This window comes from Uranotaenia lowii, chromosome 1 (assembly GCF_029784155.1).
Source record: "Uranotaenia lowii strain MFRU-FL chromosome 1, ASM2978415v1, whole genome shotgun sequence".
Lineage (NCBI taxonomy): Eukaryota > Metazoa > Arthropoda > Insecta > Diptera > Culicidae > Uranotaenia > Uranotaenia lowii.
The window spans coordinates 159,794,466-159,811,219 of NC_073691.1; the positions used below are offsets into that span (position 1 = coordinate 159,794,466).

The window sequence follows — 16,754 nt, forward strand, 5'->3', positions numbered from 1 at the left end:
CAAACGTCAAATCCGTATAGTTGTACGGGTGTGAAACTTGGTGCACATATGCGGTGACGACGCGAAAACTGCAAGTTTTTGTGAATCGTTGCCTGCGGAACATCATCCGCGCTTGGTGGCCTGGCAATTGGTTCTCAAACGTGGAACTTCATCGCCAGTGTCATCAAAAGGCGCTGGACATCGAGATTCGGGAACGTAAGTAGAGATGGACGGGCGCATGCTGCGAAGAGATGAAAACGAGATTTGCAGAGAGGCGCTTGACTGGAATCCAGATGGGCATCGAAGAAGAGGCAGGCCCAGAAGCTCGTGGCGGCGTAGCCTAGCCACTGAAATCCGCACAGTTGACGACAACCTTGGCTGGCAGCAAGTGAAGACGCTGGCTCCAGATCGCCAGCAGTGGAGATCTTTATCTGAGCCCTATGCGTCGGTCAATCGGCGCCAGACCCTTATGTAGGTAGGTACCTTTCGCCATCCTTTCCGTATAAAACTCCTGTCCCGGAAGCTGCTTGTAGTCGGCTTTGACTTAGGTTTCGTCGTCCATTACCACGCAGTCAAACTTCATCAGCATCGTCGTGTACAGCCTCCAGGATCGCTCTTTGGCCGTCGTATTTTGTTTATCATCGCGATTTGGAGTCACTACCTTCTTGTAAGTCGATAGTCCGGCTCGTTTTTTGGCTCGATGCACGGTTGTAGACGATACACCCAGCTACATATTTGCGGAATCTCGGAGAGAGGTTAGGGTTTCGCTTGAAACTACTGGCTCTGTTTGTCGTCTCAGTGGCTTCCGGTTCTCGATTTCCCCCCGATCCAGACTTTCTGGCTGTCCACAAACGTTCCCCAAACACTTTAATTACATTTGTAACGATTGATTTGGCAACTTTTAGCGATTTTGCCAGCTTTGTGTGCGAGTTGCTCGGATTTTCGCGATGCGCGAGCAAAATTTTGATACGCTGCTATTCTTCCTTGGACGGCATTTTGACAACTGAAGAGTGAATTCAAAAATCAAAATAGGAGCAACATTCTACACACACATACCTTCAAAATGGGGGGTGTTCAGGTTTTTTAAATGCTAAATTGAAAGAAATACGTCAAGTTGATATTGACCAAATTTTGACCGTATCACCCTCTATGGTGAAAATGAGAAAAGGGGATCAAGTATCCTCCCATACCGATGGGAAATCGACATTTGATAAAATTTTTCAGAAATGACAGCTAACGAAAACATATTTTAAACATGTTTTCATCCCTTTCACAGTAGGTCTAGTCCAAAATTAGGCAACTTCCATTCGGAATGCTCTTCATCGGAAATGATAACAAAAATTTCTTCCTTACAGCCACGAGTGGCAAGAAAGAGTGCCATCACGGGAATCCTTAAAAGGGTTGGGGACAATCTATTTGTCATGTCCAGTGGCCGAGTTGCATCAGCAGAAAATTCCTTTGAGGTTTTCGGAACCGGACATCACAGATACGGTTCCGATCCCAGGAACTTTTCTGCTGCATCTGAGAACTTTGCAGCAGTTGCTTGGCTTTTTTTTTCTTTAACACAGTTACTTTATTCTTCTAACATTGTGAAGTAGAAAAGATCATCTTGCACAAAACCGACAAGTGGCGGAATTTTTACTCATGGGGAAAGTTTTGTTGCTGGGGTGCGGTGGCGGGAAAACTTTTATAGGGAAATGGTCATCCTTTTATTGTGATGCTCTGTAGAGCTCGATGATTGAACAGAAAGAAAAACCGAGAGAAATGGGATAGTTTATCCGAGCACTCTACTAGTTGCCTGGTTTCGAATGACCAAGTTGGTTAGTATAGATTCGGTCGAATCAGCAAATTGCCTTCGGGTGTGCCGGAAGCTGATTGGGAGAAATTGCCTCAGATTAGTGTGTACAAGATTGGACCATTCCAGTTGAATGAAGATAGTTTGGCCGGATATTTTCCAATTGAATATTTTCAAAGTGTTCCAAAAATAATCCAAAAAAATCATTATCATTCCATTCGGGATTTTTTGAAATTTTGGCTTGTTTTGAAAATATCACAGACTGGAATGAGCACAAATACATAAGTTCGAATCTAACTGGATGAATGCTTTTTGAATCAAGAAAGCTCCTTTTGAATTACTTTAAAAACATAATCGATTCAATTGAACGAATAAGTTAAATATTGACGCTCAAGCGTTCGTCAAACAGTTTGTTTTTTTATTGCAACGCTGAACAAGCCTATCGAAGAAACCTCAACAAGAACTAGACAAACTTCACAACATATCCTTTGGGAAAATCATCGTCACAAAGCAGCAACATCCTGATATCGAACACCATTGGAGGGCTGGAATCGGTTAGAATGATTTATGATCCTCCCAGCTTAGGGCCAATTGAAGGAGGAGTGCCGTAAGTGGAAAAAATACCGACGAAATCTTCCGGCTGCTAACCAAATTTCAACCGAAAAGGGGAAAAATGGGAGATCAATGGTGAGAAAAGGGATGAATAAATATGCCAAGCTATCGTCGAATGAATGGGTGTTGGAGCTTAACTCAACAACGAAAGCAGCAAGAATACAAAACCCACAACACTCTTGGAGCGATGGAGTAGAGAAAATTTTCGTTAGAAATGGTTGTGAGTAAACATATGATCAACGATGCGTGTCGTAAGAAAGTGAGAAGAGTGAATAATATTCACTCAAAATAAAAAAAAACCTTCCATCTTAAAAATATTTAAATATAATTTAACAACATTCTATATTTCGAAAACGATTATAGATACAATTTTTGGATTCAGATTTCAGATTTCCCATTCAAATAAAAAAAATATCAATTTACCAATTTTGTTCTCAGATTCAAATTCAGATTCAGATTTTCGATTTCAGATTTCAGATTCAGATTCAGATTCAGATTTCAGATTCAGATTTCAGATTCAGATTTCAGATTCAGATTTCAGATTCAGATTTCAGATTCAGATTTCAGATTCAGATTTCAGATTCAGATTTCAGATTCAGATTTCAGATTCAGATTTCAGATTCAGATTTCAGATTCAGATTTCAGATTCAGATTTCAGATTCAGATTTCAGATTCAGATTTCAGATTCAGATTTCAGATTCAGATTTCAGATTCAGATTTCAGATTCAGATTTCAGATTCAGATTTCAGATTCAGATTTCAGATTCAGATTTCAGATTCAGATTTCAGATTCAGATTTCAGATTCAGATTTCAGATTCAGATTTCAGATTCAGATTTCAGATTCAGATTTCAGATTCAGATTTCAGATTCAGATTTCAGATTCAGATTTCAGATTCAGATTTCAGATTCAGATTTCAGATCAGATTTCAGATTCAGATTTCAGATTCAGATTCAGATTTCAGATTCAGATTTCAGATTCAGATTTCAGATTCAGATTTCAGATTCAGATTTCAGATTCAGATTTCAGATTCAGATTTCAGATTCAGATTTCAGATTCAGATTTCAGATTCAGATTTTCGATTTCAGATTTCAGATTCAGATTTCAGATTCAGATTTCAGATTCAGATTTCAGATTCAGATTTCAGATTCAGATTTCAGATTCAGATTTCAGATTCAGATTTCAGATTCAGATTTCAGATTCAGATTTCAGATTCAGATTTCAGATTCAGATTTCAGATTCAGATTTCAGATTCAGATTTCAGATTCAGATTTCAGATTCAGATTTCAGATTCAGATTTCAGATTCAGATTTCAGATTCAGATTTCAGATTCAGATTTCAGATTCAGATTTCAGATTCAGATTTCAGATTCAGATTTCAGATTCAGATTCAGATTTCAGATTCAGATTTCAGATTCAGATTTCAGATTTCAGATTCAGATTTCAGATTCAGATTTCAGATTCAGATTTCAGATTCAGATTTCAGATTCAGATTTCAGATTTCAGATTCAGATTTCAGATTTAGATTTCAGATTTCAGATTCAGATTCAGATTTAAGATTCAGATTTCAGATTTCAGATTCAGATTTCAGTATTTTTTTTTTTGTGAATCATTTTTTGTCAACTTTTTTTTTTTGTTTGACATTCCTTAGACACATCTTAGCATCCTTCGGTATGATCGGCATATAAAGTCAATAAATCACGTTCGAAATCTCATCAGTCGGAATGGGATGAAAACCTCCGGCTCCTCCTTCCGTGCTCAGTTAGGACGTTTTCAGATGCTTCTCAAGTCCAGGGGCCTTGGTTCAACGTTTTGTGTGGTTGAAGGTTAACTGCCAACTTTCTTGTCCGAATGATGGGAAATCATAGGAAAAAGTGAACGTTCAGCCGAAAGAAGGACGGATCGATAGACGGGTGAAAATCGAACCCTGGAACTCACACAGCTGTCTGCTCAGATAGCATACGTGATTTTGGGCTATCAATTAGACTTTCCTTGAAAGCTTAGTCAAGATCCGTCCGGTAAGAAGAATACGAACAATTGACCTTAATTCTGGTAAATTTTCTCATTCTGTAAGCATTATCTCCCATGAACGTAACAAGATTTATCTTCCAGAAATCACGTTTTATATTCTTCCGGTCAGAATTTATCTGTCCAACTTCAGAAGGACATTTTCATAAATGTGCCACATTTTTGTGCCCTACATCACAATACTGTTCCTTTCCCATCAACTTAAACACCCGTCGTTTGGTTTCGGCGGTCTTTATTCCATTTCCAAAAAAAGGAGTCCTATAAATGTCAGTTCTGTAACGAAAATTGAAAAGGGACAAACTAATCCGATTCAGCCGGATCATCCAAAACGAAACCGTTCGTTCACAGGGATTCAGTCGCATTAAAGTCCAACTGTTTTCCACTCACCGAGGAATCGTCGTTTCTTTCTAACGATGATGATAGCCGGAATGAAGATTTTTTTTTCTTTGGTTTCCTCCCTCTAAACGTGGTTTGAGACGACAAGTAGGTGCCTCCTCCTACTCGAGCTGGAATAAAAAGTAAGAGAATGCGTTTTCGGTGTTTCCGCATTTGTAGTAAAATCGGTTGTCTAATAGGGCAACCTACATTTGAAAAATCGAAAAACTTTACTAAAGGTGTAGATTTTTGTTGGTTTCTAAAACCATTTTAAAACTAAAAACTGGTATCTTCGAATACAAAATCCTCATAGAAGAGACTCTCTTATTCGACGGAATAATCGCGAAATAAAATCAATTTTTGAATGTTTTCCTGTAACAAGGCTCATAAGGCGGTGAACATCTTTTTCGTTTATTGTTTTAGCTATCTTATTGCCAAGGTCTTCATTGATGTCTTTGAAAACCTTTCCTTTTGCCTTGAGTCTCCTCTTCATGAGTGCCCAGTTTTTCTCAATAGGGTGAAAATGGGGACTGTTGGGTGGGTTAAGTTTTTTCGGAACAAACTGGACCCCTTTCTCTGCATACCATTCTTAAGCGACTTTGCTGTGATGACAGCTTGCCAAATCTGGCAAAAACATCACGAAATTCATTTTTGGAGGCACTCTTCTTGGTATAGTCCTGACGCCATTATCTTTTTTGTAACGAAAACTTTAATTTTTTGACACAGCTTCGAATGCCCTGTCAAATCATAATTTTCGTGCAAATTTGGCGGCATAGACAAATTTAAATTTGGCTAGAACATCTCCACGAGCCGTTGCCAAGTAAAGTTTTTGACCTGGGATTTGCCCGAAGTCAGCCTTGACAAAAGTTTCATCGTCCATCAGAAGACATCCGTCGAACTTGGTGAGCACTTGGTCCTATAGCTTCCGAGCAGGGATTTTGGTCACACTATTCTGTTTTAGGGTCCGATTTGACTGTTTCCTAGCTCGATACGACTAGATTCCTTCTCGAAGTTGAATTCTCCTGACGGTACTATGTGCAGCACTGAATTTTCTGGCAAAATCACGGTCCGACAGATTGAAATTCTTCTTAATCATCTTCAAAATCTTACCAGGCAGTTTCCGGTCGATAGTTCCACTCCGACGATTGGCTTGAGGCAGAAAACAATAGATTTTCCAATTAACTGTGAACTTTTATTTCCCTTCATTCGGCTTCCATGTTGATTGTTTACAAAGTACAGTCGGTTTGCGGAATGTCAAAAATACGTTCGTGAAGCTAACGAAGCTCCCAACACGTGGGCTCCAAGAACTTCCAAAGCCGTCCACCAGAAGCGCCACAATATGAGCAAAAGTTTGTTCCAATTCTTAATGAAGCAAGCTTTATCCCCCTGCGACATAGTGGAGTTAGCTGCGGGCCTTGCAAACCCGTGACTGAGAAAACAGCTGAAATTACCCATAAGTACCTTACGGCACATTATCAAACGGTATAAGGAAACATTGACGACGATTTGGAAGCCTCGAGCCAAACGTCGGAGTTGAACTGTTGACCGGGAAATGCGTGGTAAGATTGTGAAGACGATTAAAGGGCGAACACAAAATATTTTTCTTTTAACTCTGAAAAAGTGTCCATTTTTGTACCAATTTTTAAATTTTATAAAGGATTCTTTCTGCTGAACAACTTTGTCGAAGACCGTAACTTAGTATCTATCTAATGAGATATCGGAGTTTTGAATGGAATTGAAGGCAGGTCAATCAAATCCAAAAAAATTTTAGCGAGTTTTGAACAAAAAGCAAGTTTTTTGAACCTTCTAGTTTTAGAAACTCGAAAATGATCTCAAATTATCGCAGGTTACTTGTCATCGAATAGTTTATTTGTCCTTTGATTTTTCGTTTGTTTTTTGTTTTTGAAAAGATGTCCCAAGTAACACACAAAACTCCGATTGGCTTTATAAATTTCATACGATAGTTTATAAATGATGTATAATACCTTTTATTGGTTTGTGAAGCGTTTGATGGAAACCACCCAGACAACCAGAAGTCGTATTTTCTTTTACAGATTACATCGTATAGAATGTTATTTATACTCATTTTCGTATATCTGCACCTACAATGTGCGTTCTATGATTTGAAAGATTTAAGTTATAGAAATATACGATTTGCTTTTGGTTTAATGTATTTGAAGCAAATCCCCTTGAATTTATATATTCCAGATAGCGTCGAGGAACCATCATGAGCTGCAGATCGTATGGTCAGGGGATCAAGTCCAGGTACTAACAATAAAATCGGCAAACAGGCAAATAATGAATTTGTACGATATAAACTTGAATTTGACAGCAAAAAACGCATTTCTATGAAATAATCTTATTTTTATTATTTTTATGGATGAATAAACTGATTGGTTTAAAGTATAAAAAAAAATAATCTTATTTTTATTCAACTGACGGAAAATGAGAGCCCTGCACTCAAGTCGCAAAAGACGACCAAATAAGTCGTCAAATTTTCCATATTGTTACGAAAAATGTCGTATATTACAACCTAATCATCTATATGATGATGTAAATTGTCAAAGTATATTCCAAAAAGAATCAGGGTAGTCGTAAATGATGCGCATGACAAGTCGTGCAAATCGTAATTTAATACAATCCAAATCAAGAATATGTTTGCTAATGTACCTATATGGCCTCCAAAATGGTACGTATATACTGGTTTTGCTACATTATATACAATATGTTTACTGACTGACAGACTGATCAAGGCGACGATGGATGGAACGCAGTGCTGTGTGCGGATTTCGGGTGAATGGTCGAGTTCATTCGAATCGCGCAGGGGGCTTCGACAAGGTGATGGTCTATCCTGCATGATGTTCAACGTGGCGCTAGAAGGTGTTATTCGACGAGCGGTGGGCGAAATGCGGGGCACGATTTTCAACAGATCCAGTCAACTTATCTGCTTTGCCGATGACATTGATATAGTCGGCAGATCATCTGCGGCGGTGGAGGAGATCTACCGCAAACTGAAACGCGAAGCAGGAAGGATTGGGTTGATGATTAATACGTCCAAGACGAAGTACATGCTGGCCTGCGGATCCGAGACCGACCGAACCCGCTTGTCCAGTAATAACAAGGTTATGATCGACGGCGACGAGCTGGAGATAGTCGAAGACTTTGTCTATCTCGGCTCACTGGTGACCGCAGACAATGACACCAGCCGTGAGATCCGGAGGCGAATTATCAGCGGAAGTCGTGCCTACTATGGACTCCACAAGCAACTGCGGTCGAGAAGACTTTGCCCTCGTACGAAGTGTAACCTGTATATGACGCTTATTAGACCGGTTGTTCTCTACGGGCACGAGACATGGATATTGCTCGAGGAGGACCTGCGTACACTCGGAGTATTCGAGCGACGAGTGTTAAGAACCATCTTTGGCGGCGTACAGGAGAACGGAGTGTGGAGGCGAAGGATGAACCACGAGCTCGCGCGACTCTACGGCGAACCCAGTATCCAGAAGGTGGTGAAGGCTGGCCGGATACGCTGGGCTGGACATGTTGCGAGAATGCCGGACGACTGTCCTGCAAAACAGGTGTTCGCTACGAATCCGGTAGGAACAAGACGAGCGGGGGCGCAACGAGCGAGGTGGTTAGACCAAGTGGAGCGTGATCTGGCGAACGTGGGGTGCCCGAGAAATTGGAGAACGGTTGCTATGAACCGAGTGAATTTTAGGAATTATGTTCGTCAAGTTATGTCGTGAGACGGAATACTATGTAAATAAAAAAAAAATAAAATAAATGTTTACAGGTATATTTGCATGAATATTTGCTTTGCAAATTCGAAATACCCACCAAATGGTGGTCTGGGCATTTTACAACAAGTCTCCAGGATATCAACAAGCGTATTATATATCCAACTTATATAACCACAATTGAATTTGGCACTTTAAGACCCTCAAAAACATTTTTAAATTAGAAAAAATAAACAATTTGAAAATGTTTATGAATACCTTCCTTTGAACCCGTTTCGATGCATAAAATCCTTTTTAAACTAATTTGTAGTATTTGTGTTCTTATACGTTCATTACAAGTTGCTTGGGTTATAAACTTGCTGTTAAACAGCTTGTCGTGGCGTCTATAAACCGTTTGTAAGGAATAAAAGCTTCTATAGACTGTAAGAGTTTTATTGAAGTTATTCGGTCGAATTATTTGATTTTAGAAGTGAGTCGTCTCGCCGTCGGAAAAATATCAACAATATGTAGTATGTTTTTTGGTGAAAATATGGGTTAATCTGTATTCTCGCTTCTTTTGGGAATGAAAAAGGACCAAATTCACCACTCCAAATGTCTGTTAAATAAAAACACACGCAGCATTATTGATGATCTGCTGAGAGAAGTGTTATAAAATCTCAACTGAAAGTGTTTTGTTCGCCCTGAGCCACATCAAATAGTAATTTTTCAAAAATATTAATCGCAAACTAATCTGTGAAAAATATATATCAGGTGCTTTGAAAAGAATAAATGTAATATTGTAGAATGGTTTTCAACTCAATAATAAAAAAAAACATTTGAAATGTTTCATTAAGTTATAATTTAATGTTCTACCGCAAACATCTTTTGAAACAGAAAGGTTTTATAAGGTACATGTATAACTCTTAGCATAGGCGGAAAAAGCATCATGAAACATATGACAGTTTTATTGGCCGTTTTGGTCCTATCGGGAGCTCTGGCCTTCCAAGAGGACGAGGGTCCTTTCTGTGCGTGTCCTACTTATTTCAAGTGTTGCTATTGAGAGTCAGTGTGGTATCATTATGCACACCGTGACAAGTCAATGTAATCATACAGGGATAATCTGAACAGCGAAATTAACTTTTCAGGTGCAGGAGAACCCATGCGATCCTACAAACATGGATGCTGTTTCAGATAGGTAGGGGGAGGGCTATTTGCGTTAATAGGAAATCCTACTTGGCAGGTAGGATTAATGTGTAATTTTTTTGAAATGGGCTCGAAAACGCAGTTAAATAAAAAATGGAAAGAGCTCACCAATTTCCGGGGGACCTGATGTTACGAATAATGCTGCAATGCATTAACATTCAGCTCTGGAATCGTTAACCAGGTTCATATTTCTTGCAATTTCCGGTCCGTCCAAATGAATTCTCGTACTAACATGACCTTTTCCCAAATTTCTTAGCATCCGGAACCAAATGTCGTGTATTGCCAGCTGAGCTTGAGCGAGATTTGACGACAATTAAAGACGCTGCGACGCAAAAACTATCCGCTCTTTTATCGGAAACCAGAACTGCGCGGTTTCCTGCTTCCGGGATTCGAAGATTCCAACACGATAAAAATGCACTAATTCTTTCTCTAATTTCTTGTTTTTCGGAACTTTTTTCACCAGCTTGAAAAATAAACACGCCACAACGCAACAAAGGATTGCTTCGATCTCCCTTATAAGGTACATGCACGGTGTACAATATAATAAGGTGATATCTTCCCGATAATGTCGTCATTACTATCCATCTAGTGATCTGATTATTCTCCGCGCGCAAAACTTTTTGCCTGGCACGCTATAGGCAGATAGTTATGACGTCACTAGTTTCCATTCAAACGAGTTGTTTACTCGTGTTAGTAGCCTACCTTATATACTTATACCGTGAGGTACATGCTCTTTTGAAAATATTTCTAAGAGGGCCTACAGACTTTTTGTATTTATAAGATTCCATAAATAAATAAGATTCCTTAAAATGATTTTATAAAACCCATCAAGCCTGAAACAGCTTTAGTAGAATGACTCATAGATTTCTACATAATTTGCCGGTTTTTAGAATTCCTTCAAGTTACCTTTTCAAATTTCATAATCTTTTATAAGACGAAAAAGTTATTTAAAAGTATGAATGGTAATTTTTAGAAAACATTATGGTTTTTAAAGTGTTCAATTATGACTATTAATAATTTCGTACATTATTGACACTTTCATGAGCATTATTGATAATTTTTCACGGTGGTTTTCTATTTTAGAAAGTAAACCTCAACTCGTTTATGCTAAGAATGAGCTCGGACATCCTCATGGCTGAGATATCAACAAATAGTTAAATGACCACCAAAAAATGTATTTCTAAAAAATTAATAATTTTTATATCTTTTTCATCTGATTTTGATTACATTGAGGCGCAGTTTACAGCAGGTCCATTTTTTTTTTTAGAATTTTGACATAAATATTTGCAGTAACCTTATAAGCAAAAGTTAAAAAATGTTAAGAGTTATCAAATAATATCGAATTTCTTAAAAGAATGGTGATGAACAAATTAATGCTTTGGTTTTTTGTATTTATCCTGAATAAGATTCATTTGTTTAAAAATTTTTTTTTTTGAAAACCAAATACTAGAGCAGGATTATTTAAAGCTGACAATAATATAGTAAATCGGTTTTATAAGCCTATTTCAAAAAGAACCTAAAAAGTTGATTTGTCTAGAAAAGGTTTTATAATTTTCTCTGCGAAAGGGCCTTTTTATGCTAATAACCATTTTATTGGAGTTTTATAAATTCTAACATAATCGAACGCAGTTTTATAGTTTGAATTTATAGTTGACGTGGAGTCCCTCAAAAAACCTTTTTTGTTACTTGGGGTGTATTCGGAAATGATTCTATCATTAGATTCATACATTTCTTTAAATTAAATTTTAAATAGATGAAAACTGGTTTAAGAATTAGGATCGGACTGACTGGACACAAAAATAAATATAGCCTGTTTTAAGAATTTGAACCTGAAGTAATAAGATGCAGCAGCCATTATTCATGCTATTAATAATTGTTATTTTTGTGTTGTTGTAAGAAGTTTAATCAACTATATTTGTATTTTCCGGTGTTAAATATGTGTTGAAAATAAGTCTAAAACACATGTTATCAACAAAAAAAATATGAATAATTTTTCAGTGAACGTTTGTTGGGCAACAGTTATCGGTTAGCGATAAGCGATTTAAGTTCAAGAGATACATTTTTCAGCATATTTAAGGTTTTAATTAGCGATCGCTAACTTTGAATGAGCAAGCGATTTAGTTGGCGGCGCTAATTTTTCAGTTAGCGATGCCGAACGCTGGTTTTGAAAGATTCTGAAACATTTAGTAAAAAAGGGATGACAGTGTTTTAAATATTTATTACTGTTTCAAAGTTCAATTTCCATGTTTGACGTTTGCGGTAGTGCTTCTTATTCTGCAGGAAGAGTTGAAAAATTTAACAAGAAGTCTGAACGAGCAATATGTATCTGTTGAGAGTTCTTTGATGTAGACGAGAGTGCTGTACACAGCAAAAAATAATGTAACGATGGCCGATGTAATTTAAGCGGATGCTAGCCAAAATATGTAATATTTTAACTTTTTTTTTGAAATACTACACAACTGTCCGTTTTTTACATCCAAACGATGTACACAATATTAAACATGTCTGTTTGTGTAATATCACGTCGTATATGTAATCACATCGAAGCAGCTCATAACTGTCAATAAAATAGTTTTCATATCAAAAACTCCGGAAGGGTTTCTGACGCTCAGAGGCAACCGATCTACTAGTAAGATACATCAATTTATTTCTTATTTTTAAGCAAATCCAGCCATACTAACTGATTTTTATATTTGTTTGTTTCTAGGAAATTTATTCGGAAGAAATAAAGTACAAGGAAAGTAGAAAGAAATTTTTAAAACGGATCGGAGGGTAGGTCCTATTATGATTATTTTTTCATACCCGCTACCAGGGGATTCAACTTTTTTTCATTTTTCAGGCCCCAAAGCAATATCCCGAGAATCTCTTCATGTCGAGATCCAGCGTCGGAAGAGACAATTATTTTGTTACGAGTCTCAGGAAAGCTAGAAGCTAATACATAGCTAGACTTTGTAGTGAATGATGAATCGCTTAGAAAAGGTCAACAACTGGAAACCTCGAAACGTATCCCAAGGATAATAAGTGCGTTTTATGACTCTAATAACAAATATAGTGTATTTGATTGATCCAGTTTCTAAATTCCCGGAGAAAAATGGCGGTTGTAGATTTGCCAAAGTTATGAAGACTCAAGTGGTTACAATTGAATAAAGATACATAAACCTGAACAAATGGAATTTGCAGTTTGATTGAATATTTCACCCATCTGAAAATGCCCCAGGGAATTATGAACAGATTCCTACACAGTATCATTTGTTACACCTTGGAAAATTATGATTTTCCAATATTTCGTAATTTTGTTCTAAAGCACTTCGAACAGTTTCAAACGAAACTTTACTAATTAGGTATAAAGTTGTTCACATTTCTGAAAATTCTACGACAATTTACAAAAATAATATTGCTCTTTGAATAGCATCAACATTTCTCATCGTTCCCATTTTTGTCTACTACGATATTTTTTTAGTTTAAATTTTTTACATCTTATCGAGGTCATAGGTTTTACATCAAAACGATGTTATATTAGGTGGCATTTGCGACTCAAGTTATGTGCACGTTTTTGATGTAATATCGCAACACTTTTTTTGCTGTGTATGGACAATTTTTCGACTGACGGTACTGCCCCTATTCGCATAACAGTCCCATATGCATTTTCGTCATTTTTCATCTAACCTAACAGTTGGTCTTTTTCAAAACAAAGGGCTTCAATATAAAATAATAAAAAAAGAGAGTTTATTCTAAAAATTTTGAATGAAATAGCAACTCGTGACTGTCCCATATGTAATATACCCGCATAACAGTCTCATATGTGAAATACCACGGAATTAGTAACTTTCCAATGTTTCTTTCGGTGAAATAATCTTTTGTTTATTGCTTCGAATCATTTAAAAAAGATTCAACTCACTTGATGTCGAATTATGCACACTAATTTTCGAAGGCAGGCCAATACGAAGGAAGAAATGTCTTCCTGAGCAAAATACTATCAGATACCATAAAAAATCAAAAAAGATTCAACTTACAATGTGGAATTCACTACATTTCCTTAAAAGTATGTTTTTATGTATGATAGCTGCATTTAGAAATTCGAAATGACTTAATCGAAGTCTTTGAACGTAGCTTGCTGAGCATAATATATTCTGTATGGGACTGTTATGCGAGTAGATTTCAAAAAAGTCTCGAATATGCTCGCATAACAGTCCCATAACAAGTAAAAGGGCGCTCCCGACCTTACCAATGTACCAATTTTAAAAATTACAGGTCCTACGATTTATAATGACAACCTGGAACACGTTCCATCAATCGATTTTCGTTTATGCTGAAGGTTGTGGTCACAATTCAAAGATATATTCCAAAACAGAAAAACCTGATTTTCTTGCTTGCTCGATTTTGCATATGGGACTGTTATGAAAGTAGGGCCAGTGTATCAAATAAATGTATTCGGATGAATTGTAGCATCTTCCATGTACTATCGATGCATAATTGTAGCCAGAATCATCAAAATCATTACTAACTCTCATCTAAAAATACTAGTTCTTCATAGTGCTCTACCTGTTTGGGTTCAATTTTGGCCAAAAAAAAAATAGCCAAAGTGCTAAAGTTTGTTTTATCACTTTCGCAGTTTTTTGGTAACCTTTTGCCAAACGATCAGATTACAGCACAGATCGTTGAGTTCAGCCCCAAGTAATAACATAAGTTTTTTTTTGTTCAAGAATTCCTTTCAACCACAAAATAACAACTTTATTTCACCAGCGCGGCGCGGCGGAGCCCATCAAAATCGCAAACAATAGGAAAACGGTCCCTCCAGAAAGTCAGCCCGTCCGAGAATGGATGAGATATTTGAATATTTTTCTTATCGGGCAGTTTAGAGAAAAATGGAATCCATCCTGAAAGGTAGCTAAGCTCCGATATCCTCGGCCTACATGGACTTACCAAGTAGCAACCGGACGCAATTTCGCGGTAATGGCACCATTTCCCGAAAATTACTCGCTCAAATGGACTTTGCAATCGCGTTGTTTTTTCTAGGAAACCTGGCCGACGAAATTGGAACACCGGTCGACGGCATCGTTGGCATCGTTGACGCCGTTCCCGGCAAGACAAATCTTCCGGAACGTGGATTTTCGCTGATGGCGTTGCAGATTCGGGTAGATTACCGATGAATGGTCCAACTGCAGAGGTCGACGTCGACGACGACGACGACTTGAATGGCGGTGATGGCGCAGCGATTGATGCTGACTCTGATGGCGTTGATGACGATGCTGATGATAATGGTGATGGCAGCAAATGGTGAGTGACGACGATGACGATGGCGATGACGAACTTTCTAAAAGTACGAAACGGACGTTTGCTCCATTTCCGGTTATAAAATGTCCTGACCCTGGCAGCTTCCGGTTCGCGTCGTTTTCGTTGGCAGTGGCATGTGTCGGTTGCTGCCCTGGCGACGACTTCCGGGTCCGCAGTAGACGATCTGGAACGGGGAAAAAGAATCGAAATGAAGACTCAGTGAAATAAACTTTTTTTTAAATTATTTTAACCTGGAAAGATCTGGAGAGCTATTTGAAATATTTTTGAGATTTACTGCTAATTTATATGTGAATTATTATAACGGTAGGTGGATTCACTAGAGATCCCATAGTCCAAGTAGAACCGCAGCAGCATCTCAGCTTTCGGAAATAAATGGATTTTCCACAGAAGCAAGAATTTACGACCTCATAAAAAAGACAATCATTTGTTGGCGCTGCATTGCATTTGGTGGTTTGTTTTTTTTTTACTCCATTTGGCTTCTCAAAAAACAACATTCATACAATTGCAATTTAATTTTTCGTTGATGGGTACGCCTTTTCATCAGGCAAATAGACATTGTGTCGTCGCAAATTTTTATTACGATGGATCCATCCATTTAAGAACAAGGTTTTTTTTCTTCTAATGTGATGAGACTCGTTAAATGAAAATTACAGCTAATTTTTTAAATCAGTTAAAAATTTAATTTCAGAAGTGCCTTCGTGATCCAATTTTAAGAACATTGATCTGCTTTAATCAGTAAATCTAAAGAAAAGCTTTTCGTGAATATTTAGGATAGCATTTAACGAAAGGTTAGGAATAATTTAAATTGTAACCTTGAATAGGGACCATATTCAAATAATCTTATACATATGGGTATTTCAATTTCAAGTGTGAACAGTAGAGTGCCCCAAATGACCCGACTTTTGAAAAAGTTATGCGCTGCAGGCTAAAATTGATCACAGGCCTAGTGCCAAATTTGGGCCAAATCGGATCACGGGAAGGGGTCGCTCAACAAAGTTTGTATGGGATTTTGAGATATTTTGTTCGGAAGAAACATGAAAAACCAGTTTTTCATCATAAACTTTGATTCCCGTCGGCCGTTTAAAACTAGCTGATCCGGTAAACTTAGTCTTACTTTTAAAATAATAAAATGTTACTTCATCTACACGTCCTTAACTAATAACTTAAATTATGACAAATATTTCATCTGAAGACTGCATTTCGATAAGGGTTAGGATAAAAAGTTATTAGGTTTCAAAAATGCGCTAACTTTTTTCAGGATGGTATTCATCACTGTTAATGAGTCGGGGCGATCGAACAATTTGACACCACATTAGCAATAATGAATACCACCGTAAAAAAAGTTAGCCCATTTTTGTAGCCTTATAACTTTTTTATCTTAACTCTTATCGAAATGCAGTCTTCAGATGAAATATTTGTCATAGTTTAGGCTTTAAGAAAACTCATTTTTTAAAGAAATCGGCTGATGGGAACCAAAGCTATTGATGAAAAACTAGTAGTTCATGTTTCTTCCGAACAAAATGTCTCAAAATCCCATACAAACTTCAGGCTCGTTGAGCGACTTCTTCCCGTGATCAGATTTGGCATGAGATATTGTACTAGGACTAGGATCCATTTTAGCCTGCAGCGCATAACATTTCACAGGTTTTGAATTTCCCATACAAATTTGAGGCAGTCTAGTGCACAAGGAAAAAAAAATCACCACACTTACACAACAAACTCTACAGTACAAATTCTGATATTTTGAGAATGAC

At 37.5% G+C, this 16,754-nt stretch overlaps 1 protein-coding gene and 1 long non-coding RNA gene across 2 annotated transcripts in view; one reads left to right on the forward strand and one right to left on the reverse strand.

The window, feature by feature from the left end:
• Positions 1–16,754, reverse strand: part of LOC129740690 (allatostatin-A receptor-like) — a 407,612-nt gene that overhangs the window by 37,284 nt on the left and 353,574 nt on the right. The window contains exon 4 of the mRNA XM_055732449.1: positions 14,629–15,163. Coding sequence (XP_055588424.1) covers positions 15,056–15,163 — 108 coding nt within the window. The 3' untranslated portion in view covers positions 14,629–15,055. The remainder of the gene's footprint in view (positions 1–14,628; positions 15,164–16,754) is intronic.
• LOC129740691 (uncharacterized) lies at positions 12,272–12,858 on the forward strand. The gene is made up of 3 exons (XR_008736339.1): positions 12,272–12,334; positions 12,413–12,477; positions 12,545–12,858. It is a non-coding gene; the product is annotated as an uncharacterized LOC129740691 (long non-coding RNA).